This window comes from Podarcis melisellensis (genome assembly GCF_964234715.1).
Source record: "Podarcis melisellensis genome assembly, chromosome: 3".
NCBI lineage: Eukaryota > Metazoa > Chordata > Lepidosauria > Squamata > Lacertidae > Podarcis > Podarcis melisellensis.
In genome coordinates, this window is record NC_138530.1 from 76508042 (window position 1) to 76534744 (window position 26703).

At 42.2% G+C, this 26703-nt stretch overlaps 1 protein-coding gene across 2 annotated transcripts in view; it reads right to left on the reverse strand.

Annotated features, from left to right (window-relative positions):
• The window catches only part of FUT9 (fucosyltransferase 9), a 47820-nt gene extending 29597 nt beyond the window's left edge, over window positions 1–18223 (reverse strand). Inside the window, exon 1 of one of the 2 annotated variants that reach the window (XM_081907009.1) lies at window positions 17591–18223. In XM_081907009.1, the coding sequence (XP_081763135.1) occupies window positions 17591–17732 (142 nt within the window). In that variant the 5' untranslated portion in view covers window positions 17733–18223. Of the gene's footprint in view, window positions 1–16793; window positions 17218–17590 lie in introns of those variants that run through there. The other variant, XM_081907010.1, reaches the window with a different exon arrangement.
• Between the last annotated feature and the right edge of the window lie 8480 nt (window positions 18224–26703).

The following is a 26703-nucleotide window of genomic DNA, read 5'->3' on the forward strand; positions in this document are numbered from 1 at the left end:
TTAAAACACGTACTTGTATTGTTAATATATAAAGCAGGGATAGGGGTCTACTCTATACTGCAAAATGAGCATGTGAGAAAACAGAGTTAAATTTGTTCCTTCTTTCACCACACCTTGCTGTGCTGTGTCGATTTATGGCATTTTCTCCTTGCCTGGCTCACTTCCAGTACTGAAGGTAGGCTGGGGAAAATATGACTTAAAAGAGCACAACTTAGCTAGGCAAGACGGAGGAAGGCTGGATTTTGTTTCTTTCCTTGTGAACTCCTTTGATTGTGCAGCAACTAGACCCTCATCTTTGTTTTATACTACATTAATAAGGCAAACTCATACAAAAACGAGACACAACTGCCCCACACATTGAGTTTGACTGTAAAGGCCACTACATGGGGGAAATATACTCAATCCTTTCAATTTCTGCCATTTTTCTACTAAAAGATGAGTTCAAATCACTTAACTTCCCCTAAAATAAACATATATGGGTATCTGAGAACAAAAAGGGTGGGTGGTGACTTCTGCTTTAATCTGCAGTCTCTATATGGTTCAGCACTAAGTGCTGACTCAGAGAACACAGAGCTACTGGGTGACAGGGATTTAAATCCCAATCATGTAAACCTTTATTTCTAAATAAATTATACTATAGCTTTAGGGTGCTAATGAGTCCTTAGCACAAATTATTTCCCCCTCCTTATGACAGTGATATTGTTTTACTTTCTCTTTTAGTTTAATGTAGGAAAGTCCCTGAAACTTTGCACATCATAGGAAAATGTTCTGCAATGTATATTATTCCTCATCATTATATTTATACACCCCACAAAACCAACAAAATATTAGATGTCATACCATTACATTTAGGTTTTCTTTTTTAAAAAAAAAAAAATGTGCCTCCCTTGTATTATATGGAGTTTTTGGTATTGCTGCAGAGCTAGAGAAGATGTATTAATTCAGCCACCAATGTTTTGGACAAAGCGTTGTGCTCCATTGTATTGAATTTAATGTCTATATGTTTGTTACTTGTTCAGTGGAACTTCCATAGTGCTCAATTGCTTTACTCAAAGTAGTTTTGTCCTTTGCTTCAAAGCCTGACCATTTCCCACTATTGCACTTCATGTTATCAAACTTCCAGTGCTCATGAATAGAGTTCTCCTTTCATAACTCTTGTGATTGCTCCTCTCATTTCAGCAAAAGGAAATCCAGCATTTTTACTGAAAATTAAGCTGACATGTTCATTATACCACCCTTTTCACTGAATGAAACATATTCACACAAAAGAAAGCTTGTCTAGGTCATCTGTTCATAAGGAGGTACTGTTTTCCTGGGAACTTGAAAAGTTTTACCTATTGACAAACGGGAGAAGCAAAATGGAACAAAACTGAATGCAACTAAATGTGCCTCAGATTTCCAAAGGTGAAATCAAGGGTGATCAGTTACATTCTCCACTACCACTGACCCTTTAAAGCTATTGAAAAGAATGTTTAAATATTAGACAAATGGGAAGTAAGAACTTCACAATGGAGATCTGACATTTCCTTATCTTCTAATAATAGTTTAGAAGATATTACACAAAGGAGAATTTCTTAATCGCTTCATAGCCAAAAATTTGAAAAGAGATGTGCAAAAAGTCATTGAGGTTTGTATAAGATTGTTGATGCTAAAGATTTGAAAGGTATTGAGGCTACAGACATACCCAGTTCCAGTTACTGGGACTCCATCAGACTGTTAGAGAGCAAAATTAGGAAAGAACTGTTTTTTGCTGTATTGCAGCAAGAGCCACCCAAAAAGGTACAATTTTTAAATTATCACTGCTAAAATATATGTTAGGCTGCATTAATCTAATAACAATTTTCTAATATATTTTTTCTGCTGCATTCATATGCCAAGATTCAAGCCCATAAAAGTGTTGTTTTTTTAAATGAAAGCCTAACTTTAATTCAGTGGTTTAGCTGTCTTCAACGATTATAATTCAACTTGATATAATTAGAATTAAGGATCTGCTTAGAGCCCGACACAGTTGCATGTTATTTACAACAAATCTACTTATTTATGGAATAATTCAGTTTAATATTGCATCTTTTATTATTGTTGTGTAGACAGAAGGCATCTACTTGTGATTTAATGAAATTGCATACAGAGGGGTTTCTGTCGTTTGCTACACTTAGGTTTAATCATCATCCTGTTCTGTATAGTCTAAATAAAACCTTCCACATTCTAGAACCTGCAAGTGAATATGCCGCAGGCTACATACATACAAAATATGTATGACAGAAAGAAACTCATTTGCTGCTTTTCAATTATGTTAGTGTGTAGAACAGTGGGCCACAACCAGCCCAAAGGTCTAATAGCCGCACCAAACCTCAAAGATTGGCCTGTCAAGCTATTGTTAGTGAGCCACACCCACATTTACAGTGCCTGATAACTCCAGGTATGGGCAAGTTCAAACTGCAGGTCCTGCAATGTGCACTCATGATTCAGTGCTTCTTGAGTTTCTGCACATTTTTCTGTTGCCCTGATACTTCTTTTATAGCTGCAACTTGAAGACAAGTCACAGATAAAATTAACAATCTCCTGATGTTATATGATGCTTTGTGATTATCAGGTGGGTGGCCCTTTCCATATGCCAAAGTGATCCGTGAAAGGCTGGTAATTTCTGGCTGGTTGCATTTCCCCACCTCTCACATAAAACACAGGACAAATGCTAAGTATTGCAGGTTTGTAATGTCAAATAATTTTGGAAAAGAAAAAAGAAGGAGCCCTGCAATTATTTATTTTAAATTGGGATGCTCAAATGCTTACCAGCCACCACAGAATATTAAACTCCAACCTTTGCCAGTGGCTTAGCAACAAACTAGATGATTACACAGGAACATGCTGAAAATGAGTACCCCTATGTAAAAAGAGGGAAAAGCCCTTCCCAGTTAGGACAGCAAGCCATGTCAAACAATACGCATCTTTTCCTGTGTCCCTCCATGTACTTTTGGTATGCAAATATTACCAAAATAAGGAAAACAATGACAAGATAATATGTGGTATGAATGGAATTAATGGAATGCCTTCGGTGAGCAACAAACACTCTGACCATGGCTCCCTTAAAGCTCTACAATTTCACATCACAGTTTGCAAATAATAATATGGGCACAGCATATTTTAGAGGGCAAGGAAAACATTAATTGTATAATTAATTATTATGAGGGGAAAATAAATATTTTACAAAGCTGCACAGCAAGGGGAAAAATCATAATTGCTGAGTGCAATAAACACTCAAGGAAAGCAAAAGAAAATTATATCACTGTGACATTTTCAAATTAAAAGCAAAAAAGTCAAAATTGCATCCCCTAGTTCAGTCATGAACCTTTTATTATAATGTAATGTAGAAATGCTGGTTGAGGTGGCCAAGTAGATGACATCCCTTCTAGAAAGCGCTGTCAAAAGTGGGTCTACTTCACATTGCTACATAAGAAGCCATGATAGCCCTATTAAAAAACAAAACAGTCAATGGAGCAAAGGTATATTAGTCTCATGTTCACCTGGATCCTGTCCTAATATATGCTCTCAAAATAATAAAGGTAAAGGGACTCCTGACCATTAGGTCCAGTCATGACCAACTCTGGGGTTGTGGCGCTCATCTCGCTTTATTGGCCAAGGGAGCCAGCATAAAGCTTCTGGGTCATGTGGCCAGCATGACTAAGCAGCTTCTGGAGAACCAGAGCAGCGCACGGAAACGCCATTTGCCTTCCCGCTAGAGCAGTACCTATTTATCTACTTGCACTTTGATGTGCTTTCGAACTGCTAGGTTGGCAGAAGCGGGGACTCAGCAACGGGAGCTCACCCCGTTGCTCTTGTTTAACCCACAGCGCCACCTGCGTCCCCCTCAAAACAATATATCTGCATTAATAGGTTCTCTGAAACTTTCCAAATTCAGACACTATTTGTGGACTGTTATATGGATCCTAATGTCTATAGGTGACTTGCTAGTCTTAGAGTGAAATATAGAGCCCATGATAATAAATACATAATCTATATTTCATTTGCTATACATAATCTATTTCTAATGGGTTAGCCTTTGCTTGTTATACAAGAAAATTTCTGATTTCAACAGAGATTAAAACTGCATGTTATCACTGATTTAAATGCTTCTTTGTGTTAACAATTATCTGCAGCGTATTCTTCTCTGTTCAGAGAACGTCTTATAAATTTTACTTTTAAAATAAATAGATTTTACCCCTACTGTGGGATTTATTTATTTAAAATGTTTCTGCTATAAAGAAGTCTGCATCAGACCAAATAAAATGACAACCATCCTAAACAGTTTATGAAGTAGTTTGAGGAAAAGGTCAAATGCCAGGCATGCTACAGAAAGATGAACTGAAGGGAAGCATGTATGCGAATTAAAGAGCTTCAGTTTCCAATGGATTAAGGACTGCTGAAATGCCCCTGGGGTAATTTACAGATGGTAGTGCTACCACTACCTGTATTTTAATACTTTACTCTGAGCACATAGAATCCAGACCTATAGTATCTCAAAGGGAACAGCCAGAGAACAGCTTTTCTCTTAGTAATTAATTGCCTTGAGGCAGAATAGTCAGTGTGGGCAAGACTGCCCAAGCAAAGGCTCAGTACTCAATCTCAGGTCTCTAAGATAGTTATTAAAGCAAAAGAAATACTAGCTGCATTTAAATAAAACAAACAGTGTTTCTGAACTGGTCCTAACACTGGATATAAATCCTAAAAATCAGTCTCAGTAACTTACACATGAGAGCAAGTCATTCTTCTGCATGCCTAATAGGATGGGTTCTGGAAGATAAGAGGCAGAGCTTCCCCAGACCAAAAAAGCATGTTCAAAACCATTTATTTTTTAACTTGTGATTCAGCAATAGGAAGGTTAGCATGAGAGAAAGCCAGCATTGAAATGGGACTTTGGGTTTCTAAGGTTTAATATGTACATGATATATTGGTCATGGAAAAAAACAACCTTATGAGGTGCAACCTGAGAAGATATTTCATTTTGTAAACCTGACAAGATATTTCATTTTGATCCAGATATTTCATCTGGATCAACTCAGTGAAACCACTTTCTTTTGGATTTATGCACACCTCAGGTGATGTTTCTGTTCCTTGCTGTTATGGAGGAACAAAGCCCCTAGCAAACATAGTGACAAGAGGGTTGAGGCTTTGGGTACTGTTACAATGTTTAAAAGAGTGAAATGTGTAACTTACTCTCTGTGGGTTGTGTGCAACTAAGCGATACTCAGAGTCGATGCATTGAAATCAAAGGACTCAAGTTAGTTGTGACTGCCGTGGTCGCGCTGGTTGATGATCTCCGGCGGGCTAGGGACAAAGGTGAGAGCTGTTTCCTAGTTCTGCTGGATCTCTCAGCGGCCTTTGACACCATCGACCATAACATCCTTCTGGACCGTCTAGAGGGGCTGGGAGCTGGGGGCACTGTTATACAGTGGTTCCACTCCTTCCTCCTGGGCCGTGTCCAGAAGGTGGTGGTGGGGGGTGAGTGTTCAGACCCCTGGGCTCTCACTTGTGGGGTGCCTCAGGGTTCTGTCCTCTCCCCCATGCTTTTTAATATCTATATGAAGCCGCTGGGAGAGATCATCAGGGGGTTTGGACTGGGTGTTCATCAGTATGCAGATGACACCCAGCTCTACCTCTCCTTTAAATCAGAACCAGTGAAGGCGGTGAAGGTCCTGTGTGAGTGCCTGGAGGCGGTTGGAGGTTGGATGGCGGCTAACAGATTGAGGTTGAATCCTGACAAGACAGAAGTACTGTTTTTGGGGGACAGGAGGCGGGCAGGTGTGGAGGATTCCCTGGTCCTGAATGGGGTAACTGTGCCCCTGAAGGACCAGGTGCGCAGCCTGGGAGTCATTTTGGACTCACAGCTGTCCATGGAGGCGCAGATTAACTCTGTGTCCAGGGCAGCTGTCTACCAGCTCCACCTGGTACGCAGGCTTAGACCCTACCTCCCCGCAGACTGTCTCGCCAGAGTGGTGCATGCTCTAGTTATCTCCCGCTTGGACTACTGCAATGCACTCTACGTGGGGCTACCTTTGAAGGTGACCCGGAAACTGCAATTAATCCAGAATGCGGCAGCTAGACTGGTAACTGGGAGTGGCCGCCGGGACCACATAACACCGGTTCTGAGAGATCTGCATTGGCTCCCAGTACGTTTCCGAGCACAATTCAAAGTGTTGGTGCTGACCTTTAAAGCCCTAAACGGCCTCGGTCCTGTATACCTGAAGGAGCGTCTCCACCCCCATCGTTCAGCCCGGACACTGAGATCCAGCGCCGAGGGCCTTCTGGCGGTTCCCTCATTGCGAGAAGTGAGGTTACAGGGAACCAGACAGAGGGCCTTCTCGGTAGTGGCGCCCGCCCTGTGGAACGCCCTCCCATCAGATGTCAAAGAGATAAAGAATTACCTGACGTTCAGAAGACATCTTAAGGCAGCCCTGTTTAGGGATGTTTTTAATATGTAATGCTGTATTGTTTTTAATACTGATTGGGAGCCGCCCAGAGTGGCTGGGGAAACTCAGCCAGATGGGCGGGGTATAAATAATAAATTATTATTATTATAAATTATTATTACTAACAAGGCCATTGATTTTAAAGGGACTTAGTTGGGTATAGCATTGTGTTTGAACATTAACAATAATCAATTCCTTTGGCGAAGATTCCTACCTTGATAGCATCTAGTAGTGCAGATGGAGAAGCAGGAGCTCAGCAAAATATTTTTCAAACTTGTTGCTGCTGTTGTGGCTCTCAAATAATACTGAGTAAACATGTGAAGAATAGTACAGTAGCAAGGCAATTCTACCATGCATGTATGACGTGGAATGGGTGGTGGCAGGTAATCTAACATAGAAATTGCCAGATCCACTGCCGGGCAATTTTGCTTTGGGCAAGGCAGAAGGTGAGTACATAGAATTTTTTTATCCCCTGACACACCTGTGACTCTTCACCAGTCTGACTCATCTTTGCCTCTTGCCTTCCCTCCTACCCTGTTTCAGTTTTTTCCTCGGATTCTGGACTTCTCTGCCACAGACATTCGCAGCTCACTAAGCCCTGTTACCTCTTCAGCTTCCAAAACCTCCTCTTCCAATTCTTCTCCCTCTTCTCCCTCTGCCCACACATCATTGTCCCACCAAGACAACTTGGGTTCTAAGCCATCTTTCCTTCCACCACCTCTCTGCATCCAACTAGTTCATGACAAGCAATGGATATGTTATACTGCTTAATAATAATGCTCTTAAAATATAACAGGTACCCCCCCAAAAAATACTCTTATCGTATAGAATAATGTTAAACAGTGCAATACCAAAAATGATGTGACCTAAACTGTGGCCAATAGTCCATGTGCCAATTTTGGAATTAATTTTAGGAATTTCCTATATTAAATTAGATAAGAGCAGAACAAACTCCCAAAACAAGAAAGAAAGAAAGAAAGAAAGAAAGAAAGAAAGAAAGAGGAATATAAATAGGGAAATCTGCTCATTCTTATCTGAATATGCATATGCTGCAGTCAATGTCTAAATTTGGGTATTCACAAAATTCACCCAGTATTGTCAGTATTTACATGTGCCTGCCAACATTCATAACATTTTGAACGTTTACTATAACATAAATCACAATAATTTCATCAGTATAAATTCCTCTTTTGCATTTTTTATGGCTTCCTGTAACAAGTAATGCAATCCATATATATATATAAACCCAACAACTGCTAATTGTGTGTGAATATGTTAATAAGTATTTAAGAGATTGCAATTTCCTGATTCAAATATTGAAGATCACACTATTATATTTGTGTTGCTAATGCCTATACTGAAAACATTCAATGGCATTTTAAAGAATCAAAGTATATAGATATGTGTTCAAAAATTGTAACTGAGCAAAAAGTTTCTCCAATTATCTTATCCTTAACTGTCTCAACTCCTGAAGCTCAAGGTGATGAAGGCAAAACTCTAGCTCCACTCACATGCTTTCAACAGCACTTAAAAACACTAATGAGGGAAGGAATGCTCTAGAAAGCTGGAAAGAACATACGATGCCCACCAAAATTCTCTTTATTGTGCTGTAGGGGAGAAAAAGCATAACTTGTACCCTCTGATTTGTGTCTTCTCCAAATACTAGAGTGTATATCATGTTTCAAGTAAAGAACTTATATGATATAACTCTGCTTTTGGATAATACCTTGTGCCCAAGGGACACGTAGCTAGACAACTCTCATATTAGGAATACTGTGAGTATTCACAGCCTTGTGAGTCATACCAAGCTGAGAATGGTACCCAAGATTCTACTTGCTCCCAAACTACCATTCCTATTCCCCTAAGGCATAGCAATTTACCTATGGCAACAGGAAAGACAGAAGGTGGTCTTAGAGGTGTCATCTCCAGCTGGGGATGGACTGGAGCCACTAATCTCATAAACCTGTGGTGGGTGGGCATTATTTCTGGCATAAATTGTGCCAATAGGATGGTCTCAGTCCCATCCCTGGCATGAGAATATGCTCTGTCGGTATTTGCTGCTGCCTCCAACACTATCACCAGTAAGTTTCTGGGTCCATGGGGACAGGAAAAAGGGACAGAAGGTGGTTGCTCCATGAACTTGAATTGCACTGACAAATCTTTAATCTTTTTGGGTTGAACCAGCATAAGGAAGAAATTTGGTCCGGTTCACATTTCAGTGCAAAACTCTTTAATTAATATGAAAAAATACACAAACTGAAATGCAGCTATGCTTTGAAATTCACGCTTCTTTCTGAACAAGCAATGTTTAAAAAAAATGTGTATCAGGAGAAATTTGCATTAAAATGCTGGTGAATTTTAATGAGAACTTCTTTTTTTTAACATCACAATGATGTGGGAATGTGGAGAAGCGGACCTAAGATTGGAAATATAACAATGTGAGAGAAACCAAAATTCACAGATTTGTCCTTCCTTAGTTGAACCTTGGCATCCTTATGTAGTACTAGTCAACAGCAAGTGAAAACCTTTTCTACCCGACTACTTCTGTGAGTGTTTTAAATTAGGGGAGGGAGGAGTTTGCTGCTGCTTCTGCTTTTGTGATTGTACTATATTGGCACGTTCTTTTGATGTATTTTTTATTTGATTATTTTCTTGTCTTGTTGAAATTTTAACTTGCTTTTATCTGTGTATTCTAACCTATGTGCAGCTACTTTTTCTGAGACAGTAGAAAATCCTTAACACATCTAAGTAGGCATCTTGCCAGAGCTGCCTGACCATCCTCCAGAAGCAGTTCAAGACATATTTATTAGAACTGGCTTCTGGTGGCCAGGACAATATGGGATGAGGGTTTAATCCTTGGAGACTCCGGATCTAGCATAGGTGGGTCTTGAAACTACATGTTGTAGTAGTTTTCCCCTCAGAACAAGAATGCTCCTGTTCAGGATTTCTGCTAGCCAACCATGAATTCATCCAGGATACTATACGACTGGGTTAAGGAACTGGACTTGGCCAGGAGGTCACATTATTATCTTCCCCAGCCCTCGAAATCCTAGACTGACAGGTGGCTGGAGTCACCCACCCACTGATCACCTGATCTCACAATGGTATCAGGTAGCCCACAGAACCTCCATTCAAAGCACTATTGAGTCTTCAAAAGTCTCTTAAAGTTCTGGGCAAAATAGTGTTCATTTGCTTTGGAATTTGGACAAATTGGTTGCACTGGTCGAGCTGGTACCTTCCCTTTGTTTCCCCATTTGGGTTACAATCCTGTTGGCACTCACTACCTGAGTTCATTATTAAAGCAAGTGACACTCTTACTTATTCTAATTCTGGGAAAAGTTGCTAGAAAGGACTGGAAATGAATCTGTAAACATTAGAAAACTCAGTTTGCAAAAGTTGTTCCTAACTTGCCATTACATTTCCGTAAGAAGTCTGGTTTAATGTTGGGTAACATAGCAGAATAATAAGTCCTGATCAGATCCTGGTTTATTACACGGGTTTGTTAATCAACATTAAGCTAGAGTTCCTAAGTTTGGATGCAATGAAGAATTTGGGGTTAATGTAAGCAATGATCTCTATCCTGAAGCTGATGTACTAGTAGAGGAGGGGAGGGAGGAGTGTGGAGCCATGGCACTAGTTCACAGGCTGCAGATGAAATTGAAATGAATATCTGAACACAGCCAATTAATGCCTATATAATAAAACTGTCACTGCATAACTGGTACATTTATTCTCATAACATTACATCAGTCTGCAGGGCTGCCATATTTTATTCCCCATGATTTTAACAGCTGAACAGGCAGAATTCACAGATGATCATGTCCCCATCAGTGCACTTGTTGAATTTCTGTCTGCCATGCAGAAGGTATAGACACAGAAGCTGTCTTAAGGGAGGCATCAATGCTTTCATGACATCCACATGAATTACTCTAAGGCTGCTCGGCAGTGTGTGAAGTAGACCTCACTTGCAAATTGGGTGGTAGTCTTTAGGGAAAATAAGGGAAGAAACACTAGTGTTGTTCTGCCACACTTGCACATAACTTTGCACAAGAATTCACACAGTGTAAGTTTTTGTTGCAGGTGCCACTTGTTACATTCTATTTTAAAACGCTCAAAATGCAGGTTTTGAATTATTTAACTTATCAATGCATGCTTCAAAGAACTGATTTTTTTATTTCATCATTCTCTGTGAAAACTGGTTATGTAAAAGTACATTCAAAATGAAAAAATACAAAGAGGAAAAAAGGAGAAGCAATGGAAACAGCAAACGTATATTGACCTTGGTAAGGTAAAAGTAAAGGACCCCTGATAGTTAAGTCCAGTTGCAGGGGACTCTGGGGTTGCGGTGCTCGTCTCACTTTACAGGCCAAGGGAGTTGGCGTTTGTTCACAGACAGTTTTTCCGGGTCATGTGGCCAGCATGACTAAGTCGCTTCTGGAGCAATGGAACACCGAGACCAGAGCGTTGCACAGAAACACCGTTTACCTTCCCACCAGAGCGGTGCCAATTTATCTACTTGCACTTTTTGGCGTGCTTTCAAACTGCTAGGTTGGCAGGAGCTGGGACCGAGCAACAGGAACTCACCCCATCACAGGAATTCGAACTGCCGACCTTCTGATCAGCAATCCCCAAGAGACTCAGTGGTTTGGACCACAGTGCCACCCACATCCCTGACCTTGGTAAGAGTACATACCAAATTTGTGATTTTCACCAAGACCTCTTCAGATTCATGAAATTAATGATGTGCTTCATCATCTTACTTAGCCTATGCAATAATAATAATTTTAAAATGCTGCAATGGTGTCTTCATTTACTCACTGTAGTAAGATTATCCATTTATTTAACAATCAGCTGAAATAATCCCCAGTGATTTCAGAGCAACTTACTTTCAAAAAAGTTTGTTTAGAATGAAGGTGTTGCAGGACGGAGTTATTAAATCATCAAGCATAAGTCAAGGACAATAGTATTCATGAGTAATTCCTAATGGACATGGATAATATTGCTACTAGATTCCTTATGTCTGTGCATGATGTAGTCGATTAATACTGTCATAACATTGTCATTGTGCAGACTTTATGAAATGCCACTGTAATTGCTTATAGTACATTGCCAGAATAAGAAACAAAAATGGTTGGAGTTGGGGAGTAGTGGCAAGGGAGATGCCAAACCTTTTTGATCTTATACTCTCCTCAATTACAATGTAATGTGACAAACCAACAGTAAATTTGGGCTAAATTAAAACACTCCCACTGAAACCAATGTGATACCAATGTGAATGTCTCCATCACATCATCAGCTCTCAACACTTTGCCTTCTTGTTTACATGAGAAAAGAGGATCCCAAATAACTAATCAAATAATCCTGACAAAATACCAGGAGTATATAAGTCCAGCAAAGCAAAACAGCTCATTTATGATAGCACAGGGCTACACCATGCCTGGGAAGTGGGTCTTGGCTATGGATTTATTTATTTATTTAACAAGTTTTATATACAAAGTGATTGTAGTAAAACCCCAAAACAGTTTACAAATAGAATAAAATAACAGAATTAGCAGCAAAAAAATCCAACTATGTAAAACACTCAAAAACAATTAAAATCAGCAATAAACCAAAAACCAGATTGAAACAACATGCCCACAATCTACATGTTTGTATAGGCTTGCCAAAACAAAAACATTTTTAGCAAGTGTCGAAAGGAGTACACTGAAGGTGCCTGCCCAATCCCATTAGTGACAGAAACTACTCTACATGAACACAACGGACACTGCACAGACAGGATCTGCAAAGTCACAAGAAATGTATCTCACATTAAACCACATTCCAGTACCACTGAAAGACCCGAAGATGATAACTTCATAGAAAGGGACAATGTCATCCTGCTCACCACTCCTGCTGCATCAAATCCAGCACTCCATGGCCAATGCTACCAAGCAAGGACCAGACATCATGCTCCAAGCTATTTGCAGGATTATGTTAAATGAAGGAATCTGTTCTTCTGAATCATAGGTGAATTTTCCAGTTTTATTCCATTGCTTTATTTGTTTAGTTTTATTATTTTAGTTGCAGTTTTTATTGTACAGTTGTAAAGGTGTTGTCAAGTGTTTTAGGATTTCTCAACTGTTCTGCGGTTTTATATTTAGGGAAAAGGAAGGGTGTAACCTTTATGGAAAATGTAGGGTACATTTGTAAGCTTGGGATAATGGACTGAGCAGGGAGGGGGAGACCATGCTCCAGAGCATTATATCTGCATTTCTTCCTTAAGCACCCAAAGAAAAGAGATGGAACTCCCAAGCACTCTTAACACATGACCATGGAGGGTCTCCATATCCCAGGTATGTCCAAAGTCCATTTTGGGGGCGTAATCCGGCCTGCCGGTCGGTTTAATCCGGCCTCTGTGGTAGTTTATTTCCTGGGGTAAAATCCTAAAAAAACTTCAGTAACTTCTGCTAAAAGAAGCTCAACAACTCCAACCCTACAAGAAGTTCAACAACTTCAATCCTAAAAAATCCTACCTTCACTTCATCAAATCTGGCCCTCTTTGAAAAAAGTTTGGACACCACTGCCATATCCCATAAATTCTGTCCTGAAACATGGGGGATTCAGTGTCCTAGCTTACAAAGTCTCCCTTATTTAACAGGTTGAATCAATGCCTCTCAAACAGGGGATATATGCACTTTGCATATACAGTACAGGGAGATCATTGGCCACAAAACCCCAAACCAGCTCCATTATAAGTAAGTGATGTCCACCTGATTGTGTTATTAATTTCTGTTTGTGCAACATGACTTCCCCTACACTTTCCCCTCCCTATAATCCCTCATGTGTCCCCCATATGTGTTTCAGGGGGTCCCCACAAACACTACCAAGCAGATTTGGGGAGTGTGCAGGGGGGCTACAGAGAGCAAGAGAGGAAGGGAAAATCCAATTGTATTAGGCACAACGTTGGCTGCCACCCATTCTATAAATCCCAAGTCATTTGAAATTGGTTATTTTGAAAGAGATGCTTAATGTGATATAAATGTTTAAGGTTTATGATTTAAGTAGAAAAAATATATATGCATGTTTTAAAGAAAACTTTCTTGTTATCCTCTCTGGGTACAGAGAGAAAAAACACAGAGAGGGGGGAAAAACCCCACAGCCAAATAATTTGTGAAAATTCATGTAATCTTTAAAAAGAATTTGTATTAACTGCAATCATTCTAGAGATAAGGGTTGCTGAAACAAAACCTGAGAAGAGCCTTAAACACTTGAAAGTTCTAAATATTATATAGTATTACAGTGTTGTTATTTTCATTATATTCTTTATTGTTGTCTGTTCTGGTTATCACATTAATACTTTCCATGCCCTTGGAACCTCGAAAGGACTTTTTCTTTCCATTGCCTCTTTTTCAGTGAAGAATTTCAGCCACTGTTCTCTAATTCTTTACCTGTATCACACCATTTTAATGTTTTCAATAATGTTTCCAATATAATATCTTCTTCAGTTGTTCCAACCAACTGACTGCATATGATTAACACAGAATCACAGTTTAGAATTCAGTGGCATTTTCCAAACGCACCCCCCAAATCAACATTTGGACTCAGCTGCATTCTAGTTTTTTAAAACACAGTAAATTCTCATAGTATTATTTTAAATATACATTTTGCTATATAACCCACTGTACTTAAAACATTATTTCATGAAATAATATAATTCATATATTTCAGATATATGAAACTATCATTTAAGAGCATTAGTAGTGGAAAGCTCTTTTATCCAGCATATTTCCTCCTCCCCCCCACCCTTGCAGGTAAAATTAACCAATTTAGTCATACACATTTATAAACCAGTGAGATGATTGAACACGCCCCCCCCCCCACTACTTCAGCCATCCACTCAGCTATAATGCTTAGCCATTGGCCTTGGACGACTTAACTTCTTACCTTGACAGAGCTGTTACAAAGACAAAGCGAGATAAGCATATACTGTTGAACTTTGATATTTTGTTTTAATAAATCAGAGTCCAAGGTATATAAATAAAACACACACAGAGAAGTACGAATTGCCAGCCCAATCCTTCTTAAAAATCAATAAGCCCCAAGTATCTTCCATATACCTGTGTTGAAGTATTATCCTAAACTCAGTCTAAGCTAAAATTCACCTTCACCCCGTCAGTGATTATTCTGGTGCAGATATTCCCCAGGTGTAGATGCGATACTAGAATTTCATGCTGATTGGCAAAACCAATCTGGGTGCAGGTCACCATAATGAGTGCATCTCATATACCTAAAATGTGCTTGTGGATGGGGGCTAAACCTTTCTATTCAGCATCCAAGGCTGTTCCGTCATATTAGTGATCTTTGCAGAATTAAGCCTGCGTATGTTAATCTCTTAACAGTAGGTTGGCTGGCATTTGCTTGAAGAAGTGGGATCAATGAATTAAAATTGTTTCCCCTAGTCCTGCCTTAGTCTCACTCCAATGGAGCTAACTATCTTTATGGTGGGTGCAAATAGAGACCCCTCATGTACAACAGCATGCAGGCATGCAGCCACCTGTCACACACAGAGGATCTCTAGATTGGGTTCAGTGCCTGGAGTTTTCCTAACTAAGCACCGTCATCAGAGTTTTATTGAACCAGCAGCAACAGGCTTATGTCAAACTGTAAGGTATCTGAAGCAACTGCTGCTACACAGATCATGGTGCCTGTTCATGATGTTGGTTCAGTTTAAGGGATAAAAGATCCAGCTGATATTTCCTTTAATGTAATGTACAATCCAATAACAAATGTTTCAATTAATTCCAATTTCTTAATAAATTACTTTGCCTAACCAGTGTTTGTACGAAGGCAAGTCTGCAGAATTCTTCTTTGTCTATAGATGCAATTATTTCTTATTTTATTCCCTTTATTACTAGTGCATAGCAATTATTCTATTTAATTTTTCATTCCCTATATTAGGGTGAACATATTGGACACTTATTTTATTTTTGCAAACAAAGGCACTGTGTTGCATTTTCCATTTTATTTCTTCCTCTAGTTATTTTATTCTACTGTAGTCCTTTCCTATTCTCCATAGAACAAAGGTTTCTAAATATATGGAGGTAAACTTCTCATAGGTCTAGGCTGAAGTGGTACAAATGCAAAAGCCTTTAAAACGAGGGGGAGGTAGAATTCTATGTTTAAGTTACAACCCTTCACATGTGGCTAATGAGATAATGCTTACCTTAAAAGGGCGGGGGAAGGTGAAGGTTAAGATGAAACAAGGTACCACAAATGTAGCATTTGTATACATATGCATACAATGATGTCGCATGTGAAAAAAGAGAGAACAAGGAACCACTTCTCTCTTTTTTCACATGTGACACCATTGTATGCATATATATATATATATACAAATGCTATATTTTTTCTGAAAATACTTTTTGGGGGAAGAGAAATCAGAGCAATAGCTTTTGAGCTACAGCTTAATATGGTGATAGAAAAGCAAACCCTCCATGACATAACCATTACTAGTAATGACAGACTGACTCATTGCCATAAAAACCCATGGAACTGATAGTTCTGAACTACCAACAACGTTTCAACTATTAGCAATCACTACCTAGTTTTCAGCAATCCAGCAGCTCTCAAAAGTTACTGTCAATGCTCACAAATCAAGTGCAGGTTCACAAATCAAGTGCTACAACCTTGGTTTCTAGGTAGATACCAGTATTCAAAAAGACATTTCACTGTGCCTGTGAAACTTACTGTGTGTGAATGTGGTGTGTGTGTGCTTTTAAAGCATTCCGTCCTATAATCCAAAATATATGCTGCTGCAGTATAAACGAAGAAAAGTCCCTTTGTCATATTTGACAGACACACATGCACTGAAAACCGAAAACCCAAATAGGAATTATAGTAGGATTACTACTACATGCTCCAATTTCTTCAGTTCAGCAGAACCCTTATTACAATAAACACTGACTCAGGTGTATGTGTGTGCTCATATTTCCAAGATTACAAGATTGCAGAGTTACTTCAGCAACAGGCTCAAAAACCTATGTTTCTAATGTAGCCAGCGATGCTGTCTATAAAGTAATGATGGGGTGTTGGGGGGGGTGAGTGGAGAGAGAAACTGCTGTCATAACAACCCTTCCACAGAGCACTACTGAAATACTGAAAATAGTCTGAAAATACTACACAGCCTACAGCGATATAAAGGGAGGGGGGAGAGGAAAAAGGCATTTCAGTAATGCAACGTCCCCATTCTCCCATCTGGAAGGAGACCTAAGAAGAGGGGTGGGGTGCTTTGGCCATTCATTCTTGGCGTCTCCTTCCTGCCTTCGCCCTGAGAGCATCCTAACGGCTTACCTATGGCCCCCAATCACATCACCGCAGCCCTGGGGAGCCAGGTGTGCAGGGTGCCCTCTTCTTCTGCATAGATGGCATTCTTTGCTCAGTCGCGAGGAATGGTCCAGCGCTCCCGTGGAGAAGTCCTGGCGCGAGCCCAGCCAGCTAGCGGGCAAGCAGGAATCTCTTTTAAAGACTTCATTGTACGGCAAGGAGCAGCAGGAGGAGGAGGAGGAGGGAAAGGAGAGAAGCCTGCAAGGGCATGAAGGGACTGTCGAGGGGGAAAACCTCCACAGCTCCTCTTCACCCACTTCTCTCTTTCGAAACAAGCACCAAAAAAATCAGGAAAAGTTAATAGCTACTCGGAAAGGAGCAGCTCTCAGAGAAAGGTCTCTTCGGCTGGGCTGAGGACTCAAAATGGGTAAAAAAAGGATGAGCGAGAGGAAGAAGGTGCCCAGTGATCCCAGAGGCCAAGAGGGACACGTGCTATTCAAAAACCACGCTGGAGGGTTCTGGACCCGAGATTGGGAAGCCGTTGTTTCTATCCTCGTCCCAAGAACAGGCTCCCTTTCTCGCTCTCCTTCCCTCAGACGGTCTCCTCAGCTATGAGGGGCTGCCCAGAGGCGAGCCTGCTCCCTTTCCCTGCGGGGCAGGAATGCCGCTGACTGACTGGCTGACTTGTCCCCCTCAGGCAGCCGCCCGCCACTTGCCCCGAAGACCGAGAGCGCGCCAAAATTCACCCCTCGCCCGCCCCCCGCCGCCACCCCCTTCGCCGGCTAGAGCAGGTGCTCCGAGGGAGGAGCCACTCCTTCACTCACCCGTCCTCGGTGGGAAAAGGCGGGAGCGCAGCCGAGGCGCCGCCCTGGGGGCAGCGGGGCAAGAGGAGCAGCACGAGCAAGAGCGGGCGCAGGGGGGAGCGGCCGAGCCGGGGCTGCTCCTGCGCGCGCTCTCGCTGCCCATCCTCGGCGCCGGTGCTGGATGGAGGAGGCTCGGAGAAAGACAGAGAGAGAAGCAGGAGAGGGAGACACGGAGAGAGAAAGGACTCAGCCTGGGGCTCGCGCACGCGCGCGACCGGCGGGCGCGCGACCGAGCGAGGTGGGGGGGGGAGAGGGTGGCTGGGCTGCTGGTGGCGATGTGAGGCGCGCGCGGGGTCGCTGCTGCTGCTGTGGAAGACGCCGGCTGGTGTCGCCGCGGTCTTCCCGCTTCGCCTCCCCCCCCCCCCTGCAGCGAAGCCTCGCGGTTTCGACCCGCTCGCCGAGGAAGTCGGAGCCGCTCGGCCGGGTTGGGGTGGGCGAGAAGGAGAGCCGAGGCTGACGGAGCGCGCAGGCAGAGGGGTCTCCTGTTGTGAGGGACCGCCACCCCCCTCGGTTTCTCGCGGCCCCCTCTTGGCGCCGCGCACCCACAGCAGCGCCTTCCGCGGGGAAGGTCGTTCTGTGGGAGAAGGGCAGCGAGAGCCCCCGGCCGCCCCCTCGCTCGCTCGCTCGCTCTCGGCTCTCCGTCTTCTTCCCCTCCCGCTCGGCGCCCCCCCCCCCCCCGTTCTCCAGCGCTGCCTCCTTCGGAAAAGGAGGAGAAAAAGAGGCAGGCAAACCAGGGTTATGCAAAAGCCAGGCAGAAGCATCCCCTCATGCATGTGTGACACATCGCAAGACGGGCTTTTCCTTCCTCGCTGCTATGATCATTTGTCCCCCTTGTGTGCGGTTTTGCCACATCGCCTTTGTTGGCAACAACGTAACGCGCGTGCAACAATGAGGAGGCGAGGAAAGCGGATGGCCAAAGACATGCCCGTTTCAGATCGGAGAGGGGGGTGGGGGTGGGTAGGCTGGATCTGCCTCTTCGCCTTTGCAAATAAAGGTATCATCCAAACACGGCGGGGGGCGCACGTCCGAGCTGGGCAGCCGAGCGTAAAGGCAGATCCAGCAGCAGCACCCGACGCTTGCGCACGTGCTGCTCTCAGTATTTGTTTTCTTGTCTAGCTGGGAAGGAAGAAAGGAGTTCGGGACACAGAAAGGATGCTCTGTTCTGAGCACTTGCTTCTAGCCAGCCAAACAGACTCAGGAAGGAGACCTTCTGAAAATAGAAACAGCCTTACGCTGGGATCAGGAAGAAGTTTGCGATGCAGAGCTTTGCAGGAATGCAAGGGATTTGTTAAAACTAACAAATAGTGCCATCAAGTAAATTTACGTTTAAGCCTATCGAAACGTATTTTGACGTGCAAGGCCCAAGGGGGCGGGTGTAACTATATGGAAATTAGGCAAGCAGGTGCCAACAACAGATACTGGACTGTCAGCAACTACCTAAGCCATACTTTTTCAACCAAGTGTAATTCTGAACACTGAATGCCTACAGCTCATACATATAGGAAGCTGTAATCCACACTGGTTTCTCGCTGCTCTAATTGGCTGAAAAGAACCACCTATGATGCACACAGAGTGAATGATATCTGGGAGGAAAGTATCTGCTTTGTTTTCTCTGTGGCACTTCTTGAACTCTCTGCTCCACTCAGGTTCTGGTGTTCTGCCTCATCCTAATTAAGGACTAGGTAAGACACACAACAGCAATGAGACAGAATTGAGTGGCACTGCAAAGTGCTTTGAAGCACAGATTTTTAAAACAAATCAAAATCGAAATGGCACAAAAAGATAAAATTGATATATTGGCTAATAACAACAAAATAAAGACAGAACACATTTGAATACAGTAGAAGGTATATTTCAAAATACCATATGCTTGGACATGAATGTGGGTAGCATTGCTGTTTTCTTACCCTACCAGTATTCAGCTGGAAACTGAATACTATGATGATGATGATGATTGATTGCTGCTCCTCTCCCTCAGGTCCCAAGATGTGTTACACATTAACACAATACTAAAAACAACATAAAACAACTTACTAGACCAGATGAACATCTGGACTGGCCTACCATAGCTCCTCTTAGATTCTACAGTGTTACAACACAAAGGGGTCAAATGCAAAAACGTGGGGGGAGATTGAGGAGACAAGAAGAACATATGGACATAGACTGCAGGGAGCAGCTCATCTGCTCTGCTCTGCAGCTGATCTTTGCAGAGCATGGCATAAATGCCTTCACTAAATGGCTAAATGCTGGCACAGAAGCAGAAGGTGAAAGAGGATATAGGAATTACCTGAACATGAGCCAATAGTATAATACCTCTTTTCAATGGCCTCTGCGTGTGATATGTGCCAGAGGTGTGTATTCAGTCTAGGTGAATCCAAGAACTGAAGCAAGCTGCCTCAGAAAGATTCAGGAGTCATCCAAGCCAAATTGGGCTGTTCAGAAACCCATTTGAGACCAATTCAGAGATTTGGAAGGGCACAGAGACACAGGCAGCAAATGTGTGAAAATTGATAGATTTTCCTGCAAGCTCTCTATGTAAGGAAAGCACCAGAGAGTAGGAGGGAGAAAGGTATAATTTTATGGTTGACAGCTCTGCTTCCAAGCAAGGGATCGTTTTACCTGGACACTCCTTTTCCCCTCTGCTTTCAGTAATGCAATGTAGAAGGAAATGGCTGGCTAGCATCAGCTGAGCAGGAACAAATATCTAACCCCTTCTTCCACCCCCACTCCAAATTTCTTCGAATTCTGATGAAAAATTCAAAAGGTTATAGGCAATCCTTAAAAAAACAAAACACCTCAAAATGTAAAGCTTGCTTACATTAAAAACCCCTGCATCTATTTGTCTGAAACTTGATAGGTTTCAATCTACTGTATGTGCCTGCATATTTCATTCAATTTGGTTAAACAGCAGAAAGGTTGCTGCCAATTGTTGATTTCCCTTGATATTCAGTGTGGAGGTTAAGAAGCTTCAGATATTCTGTGTACACACATTTAAAGAATTATTGCATACCTGAGCCTCTTGCCTCTTGCCAATTTATCCATCTCTTTGACCTCCCTTCCTTTGCTTTATAATCACTGTCCATACACTGTTCTAATGAGGCTCTTGTGTACTGCAGGTTTGTACTGGACTGGGCTAATGGATCCACTCAGAAAACTACTGCTGGAAACCTGGTAAAATGGCCTAGTAGTATGCTTTTTACACAAATTGCAGGAAACGCATCTCCATAGGAACTAATTGTTAGGACATTCCTGAAAGAGGACATGCCTTTCTCTTCAGTTCGCTCAGCTGGGGCTTTTATAACCTGAGCCTGTCTGCCTGGAAAGACTGCAGTTTGAGTCAGAGGCTGAACAGAATTTTGGGGTGCTTGCTGTCTTTCCCAGGATATTGATGTGGGAGCAGTGGACATTTAAGCTGTGCATTTCCCTATGTTCAATCTGTATATTTGAAAATAAAGCCAAATATGGGAAATATCAACAATTTCCGGTGACCTTTGAAAAGTTGTCTAGGTAAAAGCAGAGTTCCTGGAACTTCTCACGTCTCAGAGAAGTGGGGCAAGCATAACTGTATGATGCTCAAACTGCTGCCATATGGACCTTTATAAAGTTAATGGGTATCATCGGATGAAAAAGCACTGGTCTTCTGCTCTCTGTTAATCCTAAGCAAGGCAAGTCCTTCCCTCCATTAAAACTGAGCGAGCCAAACATATAATATCTGCAATGTCTCCAAGTCCACAAGTTATAGATTAGCAGGGAGATGGAAAGATCTGGGTGAGAATTTTCACCAGCACTTTCCTCTACCCCAGATGGTATCTAACATCTTTCCCAAGTCCCAGCCAGGTGTGGGTTCCAGTTGGTCACTCAACAGCAGTTGTCAATCCAATATGGGGAATAGAATCCTTAAAAGTGGTCTATGCCATCTTGGTTCATCATCCCTCAAGAGCTAACCATCTACATTCTGTTACTCATCAGTCAACTGAGAACCTGTTTTCAACTTTCGAGGCCAGCATAGATAGATCTACAGCACTCCTGTTACTTTAAACCTGCTTTGTGCACTTGCCTTCTTACCTTCCTTCTTAATAAAATTTCATAAAACTTGGCTGCTGGGTGTCAAGAGTGTGTGCACTTGCCAATCTCAAGGATTCTTGTAGTCTCCCTCATGCCAGTAGGTTGCTTGGGTTCCATGATGTAGAGTTAACCATTATGCTGCTAATTCAGCTATAGGTGGCACTGTGTGAGTCAAGCTGCGGTTTAGACTGTTCATTGTGCAATGAAGCTGTTCCACTATTCAGCATCCATTTTGGCCTGGCCTCTTCTCTGAAATCACCTGTAAGGTTCATGCTATAGAAGTATGCTATATGGGGGGGGGGGTTACTAAAGATCAGCAAGTTGTGTGATCCCTGGGAGAGGCAGCTTTCACTTCCTACTGTAGGTAATAGTAGAGGGATCTGGCTGAGAAACACGGGTCATATTGCATCAGGATCCTGTGATCTAGTATTTCCTTGGATGTCCCAGTATTTTTTCCCTTCTGATGTGCTGTGAGTTGAGAGTGAAGTGGAATCCTAAAGCACAGAAAACCAAACAACATCAAACTGTCCTAAAATGATTTAATATGTAAGATGCAGAATTTAGCATGTCATTGAGTGGAAAGTGAGGGTGGGGGGAAGAATCATGGAGAAAGGAGGTTTGAAACTATCAGCCTCCAAATTATGGGAGGAGTCTTTTGTAAAACTCTTTTAAACAAACTTTTAAATAAACAACAAGTGCTTTTTCTTAGGTTTGACTCTTGTCAGAGCAATGGACTGGGTTGTAGTTATACACACACAATCCATTTCTGCTACAACACCATATTTACTATTATCCATTTTCCTGGAAACATTCCAGTATCATGAATTTTCAAATGCAATTTCTGCATTTGAAATATTATCTTGTAAATAATAATGCCAAAGAAGCACCAAGTTATTTAGCCTTCTCTGCATCATCTGCCAGTATCCATCTTTCTGAGATGAGGAGTGGTGTCAGCCTTCCTTATATATTATGAAGTGTTTGCTTAGAGGTTTTTCTAAAGTTATTCATTGAAAAAATTAACTGAGTTTGGTCATTAAATCAAACAGGAGACCAGTGTCCCTACACTTCTACATTAGAACTAGTGATGGTTTCAGATGTTTTGGGTAAACTATTACCAATTTGGCAAATAGCATCACTCATCCCTTCGCAAATGTGGAACGCTTGTTTGATGGTGTAGAATTATATAGGAACAGAGCAAGCCATCTGATTTATTCATGTTTTCAAAATCCTGCCTTTGCATTAGCATTCTCAAGATAGCTAACAAAATTAAATTCCACAAAGAAAATATACTAAATCAATGGAAAAACATTATAACAGTTCTGCAAAGTGTGTGATTCCCCAATCCAAAAATAGCTTACCAGCCATTAATTGTGGTCTGCCAAGTGCTTGACAACCTGTGAGTGTGCATGGGCATTTTGCAGCAAGCAAAACAGGGGCTTCATTGAGGCCCTGGTGGATAGGGTTAGGGTTGCATGACCTGTGGGTTACACTTGCTATATAGTTTACAAGTTCTGCAAGTGTGCAATATATCAAACATGAGAATATAGTAATTGCGGGGGAGGGAATGGATGCTTGGTTTTTGGCCACTCTTTCTGCTTCTGTTATTTGATGTTATTCAATAGCTTCCTTTGTAAAATTTTGAAAGCGGGGGCTTCAGCAGACTATCCAAACAGTTAAGACAGCCTAAGGCCACCCTCCCCATGAGGCGAGATGAGGAGGTCACCTCAGGTGGCAGATCTGGGCCCGAGGAGTGCATTGTTCACCACCACATCTCCTACTCAGACATGTTACACCCTTGCCATGCCTGCGATGTGGACAAGCTTTCCCGTCCTGTGGATACCTGCCCCCCCAGCAACAGTGGGGTGTGTGTGCCCACATCATCAGCCACAGGGTTCACCAGAGGATGAGGAGGCAGGGGTGAGGCATCCATGCCAGAAGGCAGAACGGATTGTCAGCCCTGGAAGAATTGCTGGTGAAACTCACTCCATGGGAAAGGCAGTTAGATAAAGTACTTTGACAAATTGAGGAACTGCAGCCTATAGAAGTAACCCTTCTACAGAAGTATAGAAGTAACCCTTCTGCAGCTCTCTCTCTCTCTCTCTCTCTCTCTCTCTCTCTCTCTCTCTCTCTCTCTCTCTCTCTCTCTCATCTACTGGGAAGCTACTGTAGCAGTTCTGTGCCACCCAGAGAGTCACTTCACAGAGGTTCTTCTTATATACAGTGGTATCTCTGGTTACAAACTTAATTTGTTCCACAGGTCCGTTCTTAACCTGAAACTGTTCTTAACCTGAGGTGCCACTTTGGCTAGTGGGGCCTCCCACTGCTGCCGTGCTGCCGCTGCATGATTTCTGTTCTCATCCTGAGGCAAAGTTCTTAACCCAAGGTACTACTTCCGGGTTAGCGGAGTCTGTAATCCGAAGTGTTTGTAACCCAAGATGTTTGTAACCCGAGGTACCACTGTATATTATGTCTAAGTGCAGATGACAGACAAACCCCTCTAATAATTTGTCTAATCCCTTTTTAAACCCATCCTTTAAAGCTGTGTACTGGCCATCAGTATATCTTGTGGCAGTGAATTCCACAAGTTATCTATAGATGTGTATAGATGCACTTTCTTTAGTTTGTCCCAAAGCTAGTGATCATCAATTTCATTTCATGAGAGCCAAACAAAAAGGCTCTTCCTCTCCTTTCTTCATACATCATGCATAATTGTGCAAACCCCTTCACTCTCCCACCCTGTGAATCCTTATTTTTCTAAACTCACAAAGCTAGAGCACTCTAAGCTATACTCATGGGTAAGATTTCCTTTGCTCTTTTCTTCACAACTCTGCAACATACTTTTTGAAATGGGCCAACCAGAAGTGTCCAGAATATTTCAGATGCTGTTGCACCGCAGATTTATACAAAGCCATGGGAACTGACACTCTACATCTATGAGCAGATATTAATTCTTAATGATAATTAAATGATTGCGCGCCTATCCCCATTAGCTGATTAGAGTGCTACATTTAGGCAGCGAGATGGAAACGGCATTAGAAGCTTTCTTCTGTAATAATAGGCAAAGCTGTCTATTCATCTTGTCCTGAGCTGGCATGGATGAGAGGAGGCATTTTCTCAAAGTGGGGAGGAATGGGGAACTGAGCTGCCTTGGACCCAACAAGGAGCCCACAAGGCAGCAGTGAAGGCTGGTGGTTCAGTGCCACAGGTAGCTCTTAGTTAGGCCTGAAGGGGGACATCTGTTTCCAGTCCAACTCTCCTGTGCTCTGCCCTTTTTGCAGGACCACTAGACACTCTTCAAAGGCATGAAGATGGATACGCCTTCATTATGTGGCCTGCCTCCTGGTGCTATACCTGTGGCATGGCTGTGTGGTCCATAGGACTCAAGAAACAGCACCCGCTTGTCCTTTAAAGCAAGACAATTTAAAGAGGAATGGCGTGCTTTACAACACAACATTTGTTGAGAGGTGGACAATTTTTGTGAATTGCTGCAATGCAAATTTAGGAAATATTAGGGTGGCGCTGTGGGTAAAAGCCTCAGCGCCTAGGACTTGCCAATCGCATGGTCGGCGGTTCGAATCCCCGCGGCGGGGTGCACTCCCGTCGTTCGGTCCCAGCGCCTGCCAACCTAGCAGTTCGAAAGCACCTCCGGGTGCAAGTAGATAAATAGGGACCGCTTTCTAGCGGGAAGGTAAACGGCGTTTCCGTGTGCAGCTCTGGCTCGCCAGAGCAGCAATGTCACGCTGGCCACGTGACCCGGAAGTGTCTTCAGACAGCGCTGGCCCCTGGCCTCTTGAGTGAGATGGGCGCACAACCCCAGAGTCTGGCAAGACTGGCCCGTACGGGCAGGGGTACCTTTACCTTTACCTTTATGGGAAAAATGTCAACAACCTTAGCAAAGCTTTCTATGTTGGAAGAATTCTCTGTACTTGAATTTGGTCATTTATTGCTCTCTCCCAAAGTAGCCAAGAGGTGTTAATGAGGCTATGATATGCTTTGTATATAACAGGTAAACTGTAATGATGATTTTTGCCCTCATTTCAATTTGATGTATTTGCTTCATGTATGCAGATTTACAAATAGAGAGATATACATATGCTTTGCTTTTCATTTAAGATAGATGTGTCCATGCTAACCCAAAGAGTAGATTGAAACAAAACTAATGCTAAGGTCAGGATGCAAATAATGTAACTGAGAAGAGAAGCCAGACAATATGATCTAGTCCTTAATCATTTTCAATGTTTGAGGTGGAGAGATATCACTTATGGGAATGCTAATGTAATTATAATTTTCATCCAAGTTTCTTCATATATTATTAAAACGGGAAGATAGAAGTTATTGTGTTGCAATTACTTACCTGTCCTGAAGCAAAAAAACCCCGGTGACTAATTAGGGAACCTTTTTTTAGGATAAATGTTGAAGCCAGATGTGGTCTGCTGACAATACATAACTGAAATGTTGCTCATTACGACATGGGAAATGGTGAAAAGATTCAAGTAGAAATTTCAGGGTTTTCTAAATAACCCCTATATCACCAGCATCACTAGGTTAACAACTGCAGTGTTTAGATTAACACTGATTTATCCATTGGGAAAAATATTTTTGGATGACGCCTACTCAAAGGGGTTCTCCGAAGCACTGGAATAGTAATAATTACATAGGTATGTGATGTCCAGTTTTAATTATTATGGGTATCAGATGTAAGGAAAGGAATGGCAAGATCTAGATTGTGACAACAAATTAACTCCATCTGATCCTTACAGGAGACTGAGAGGCATGGCTTGCTCTGTGTGCTGTATCCAAAACTATGGCTTTGAGGATTCCCCTGGGAAAATCTGTTGGAGTGTTAATGCTGTTAGCCCTTCCATCTTATGCTCAATTGCATAGAGGTGTAAATAAAACTTTGTATCATAAAGATGCCACAGTCTCCCATGGTCTTCATTGCAAGGAAACTAAACCCAAGGTAAGTGCTTGAACCGATGAAGTCTTTTGCTGTTCAGAAATTGAGCGGC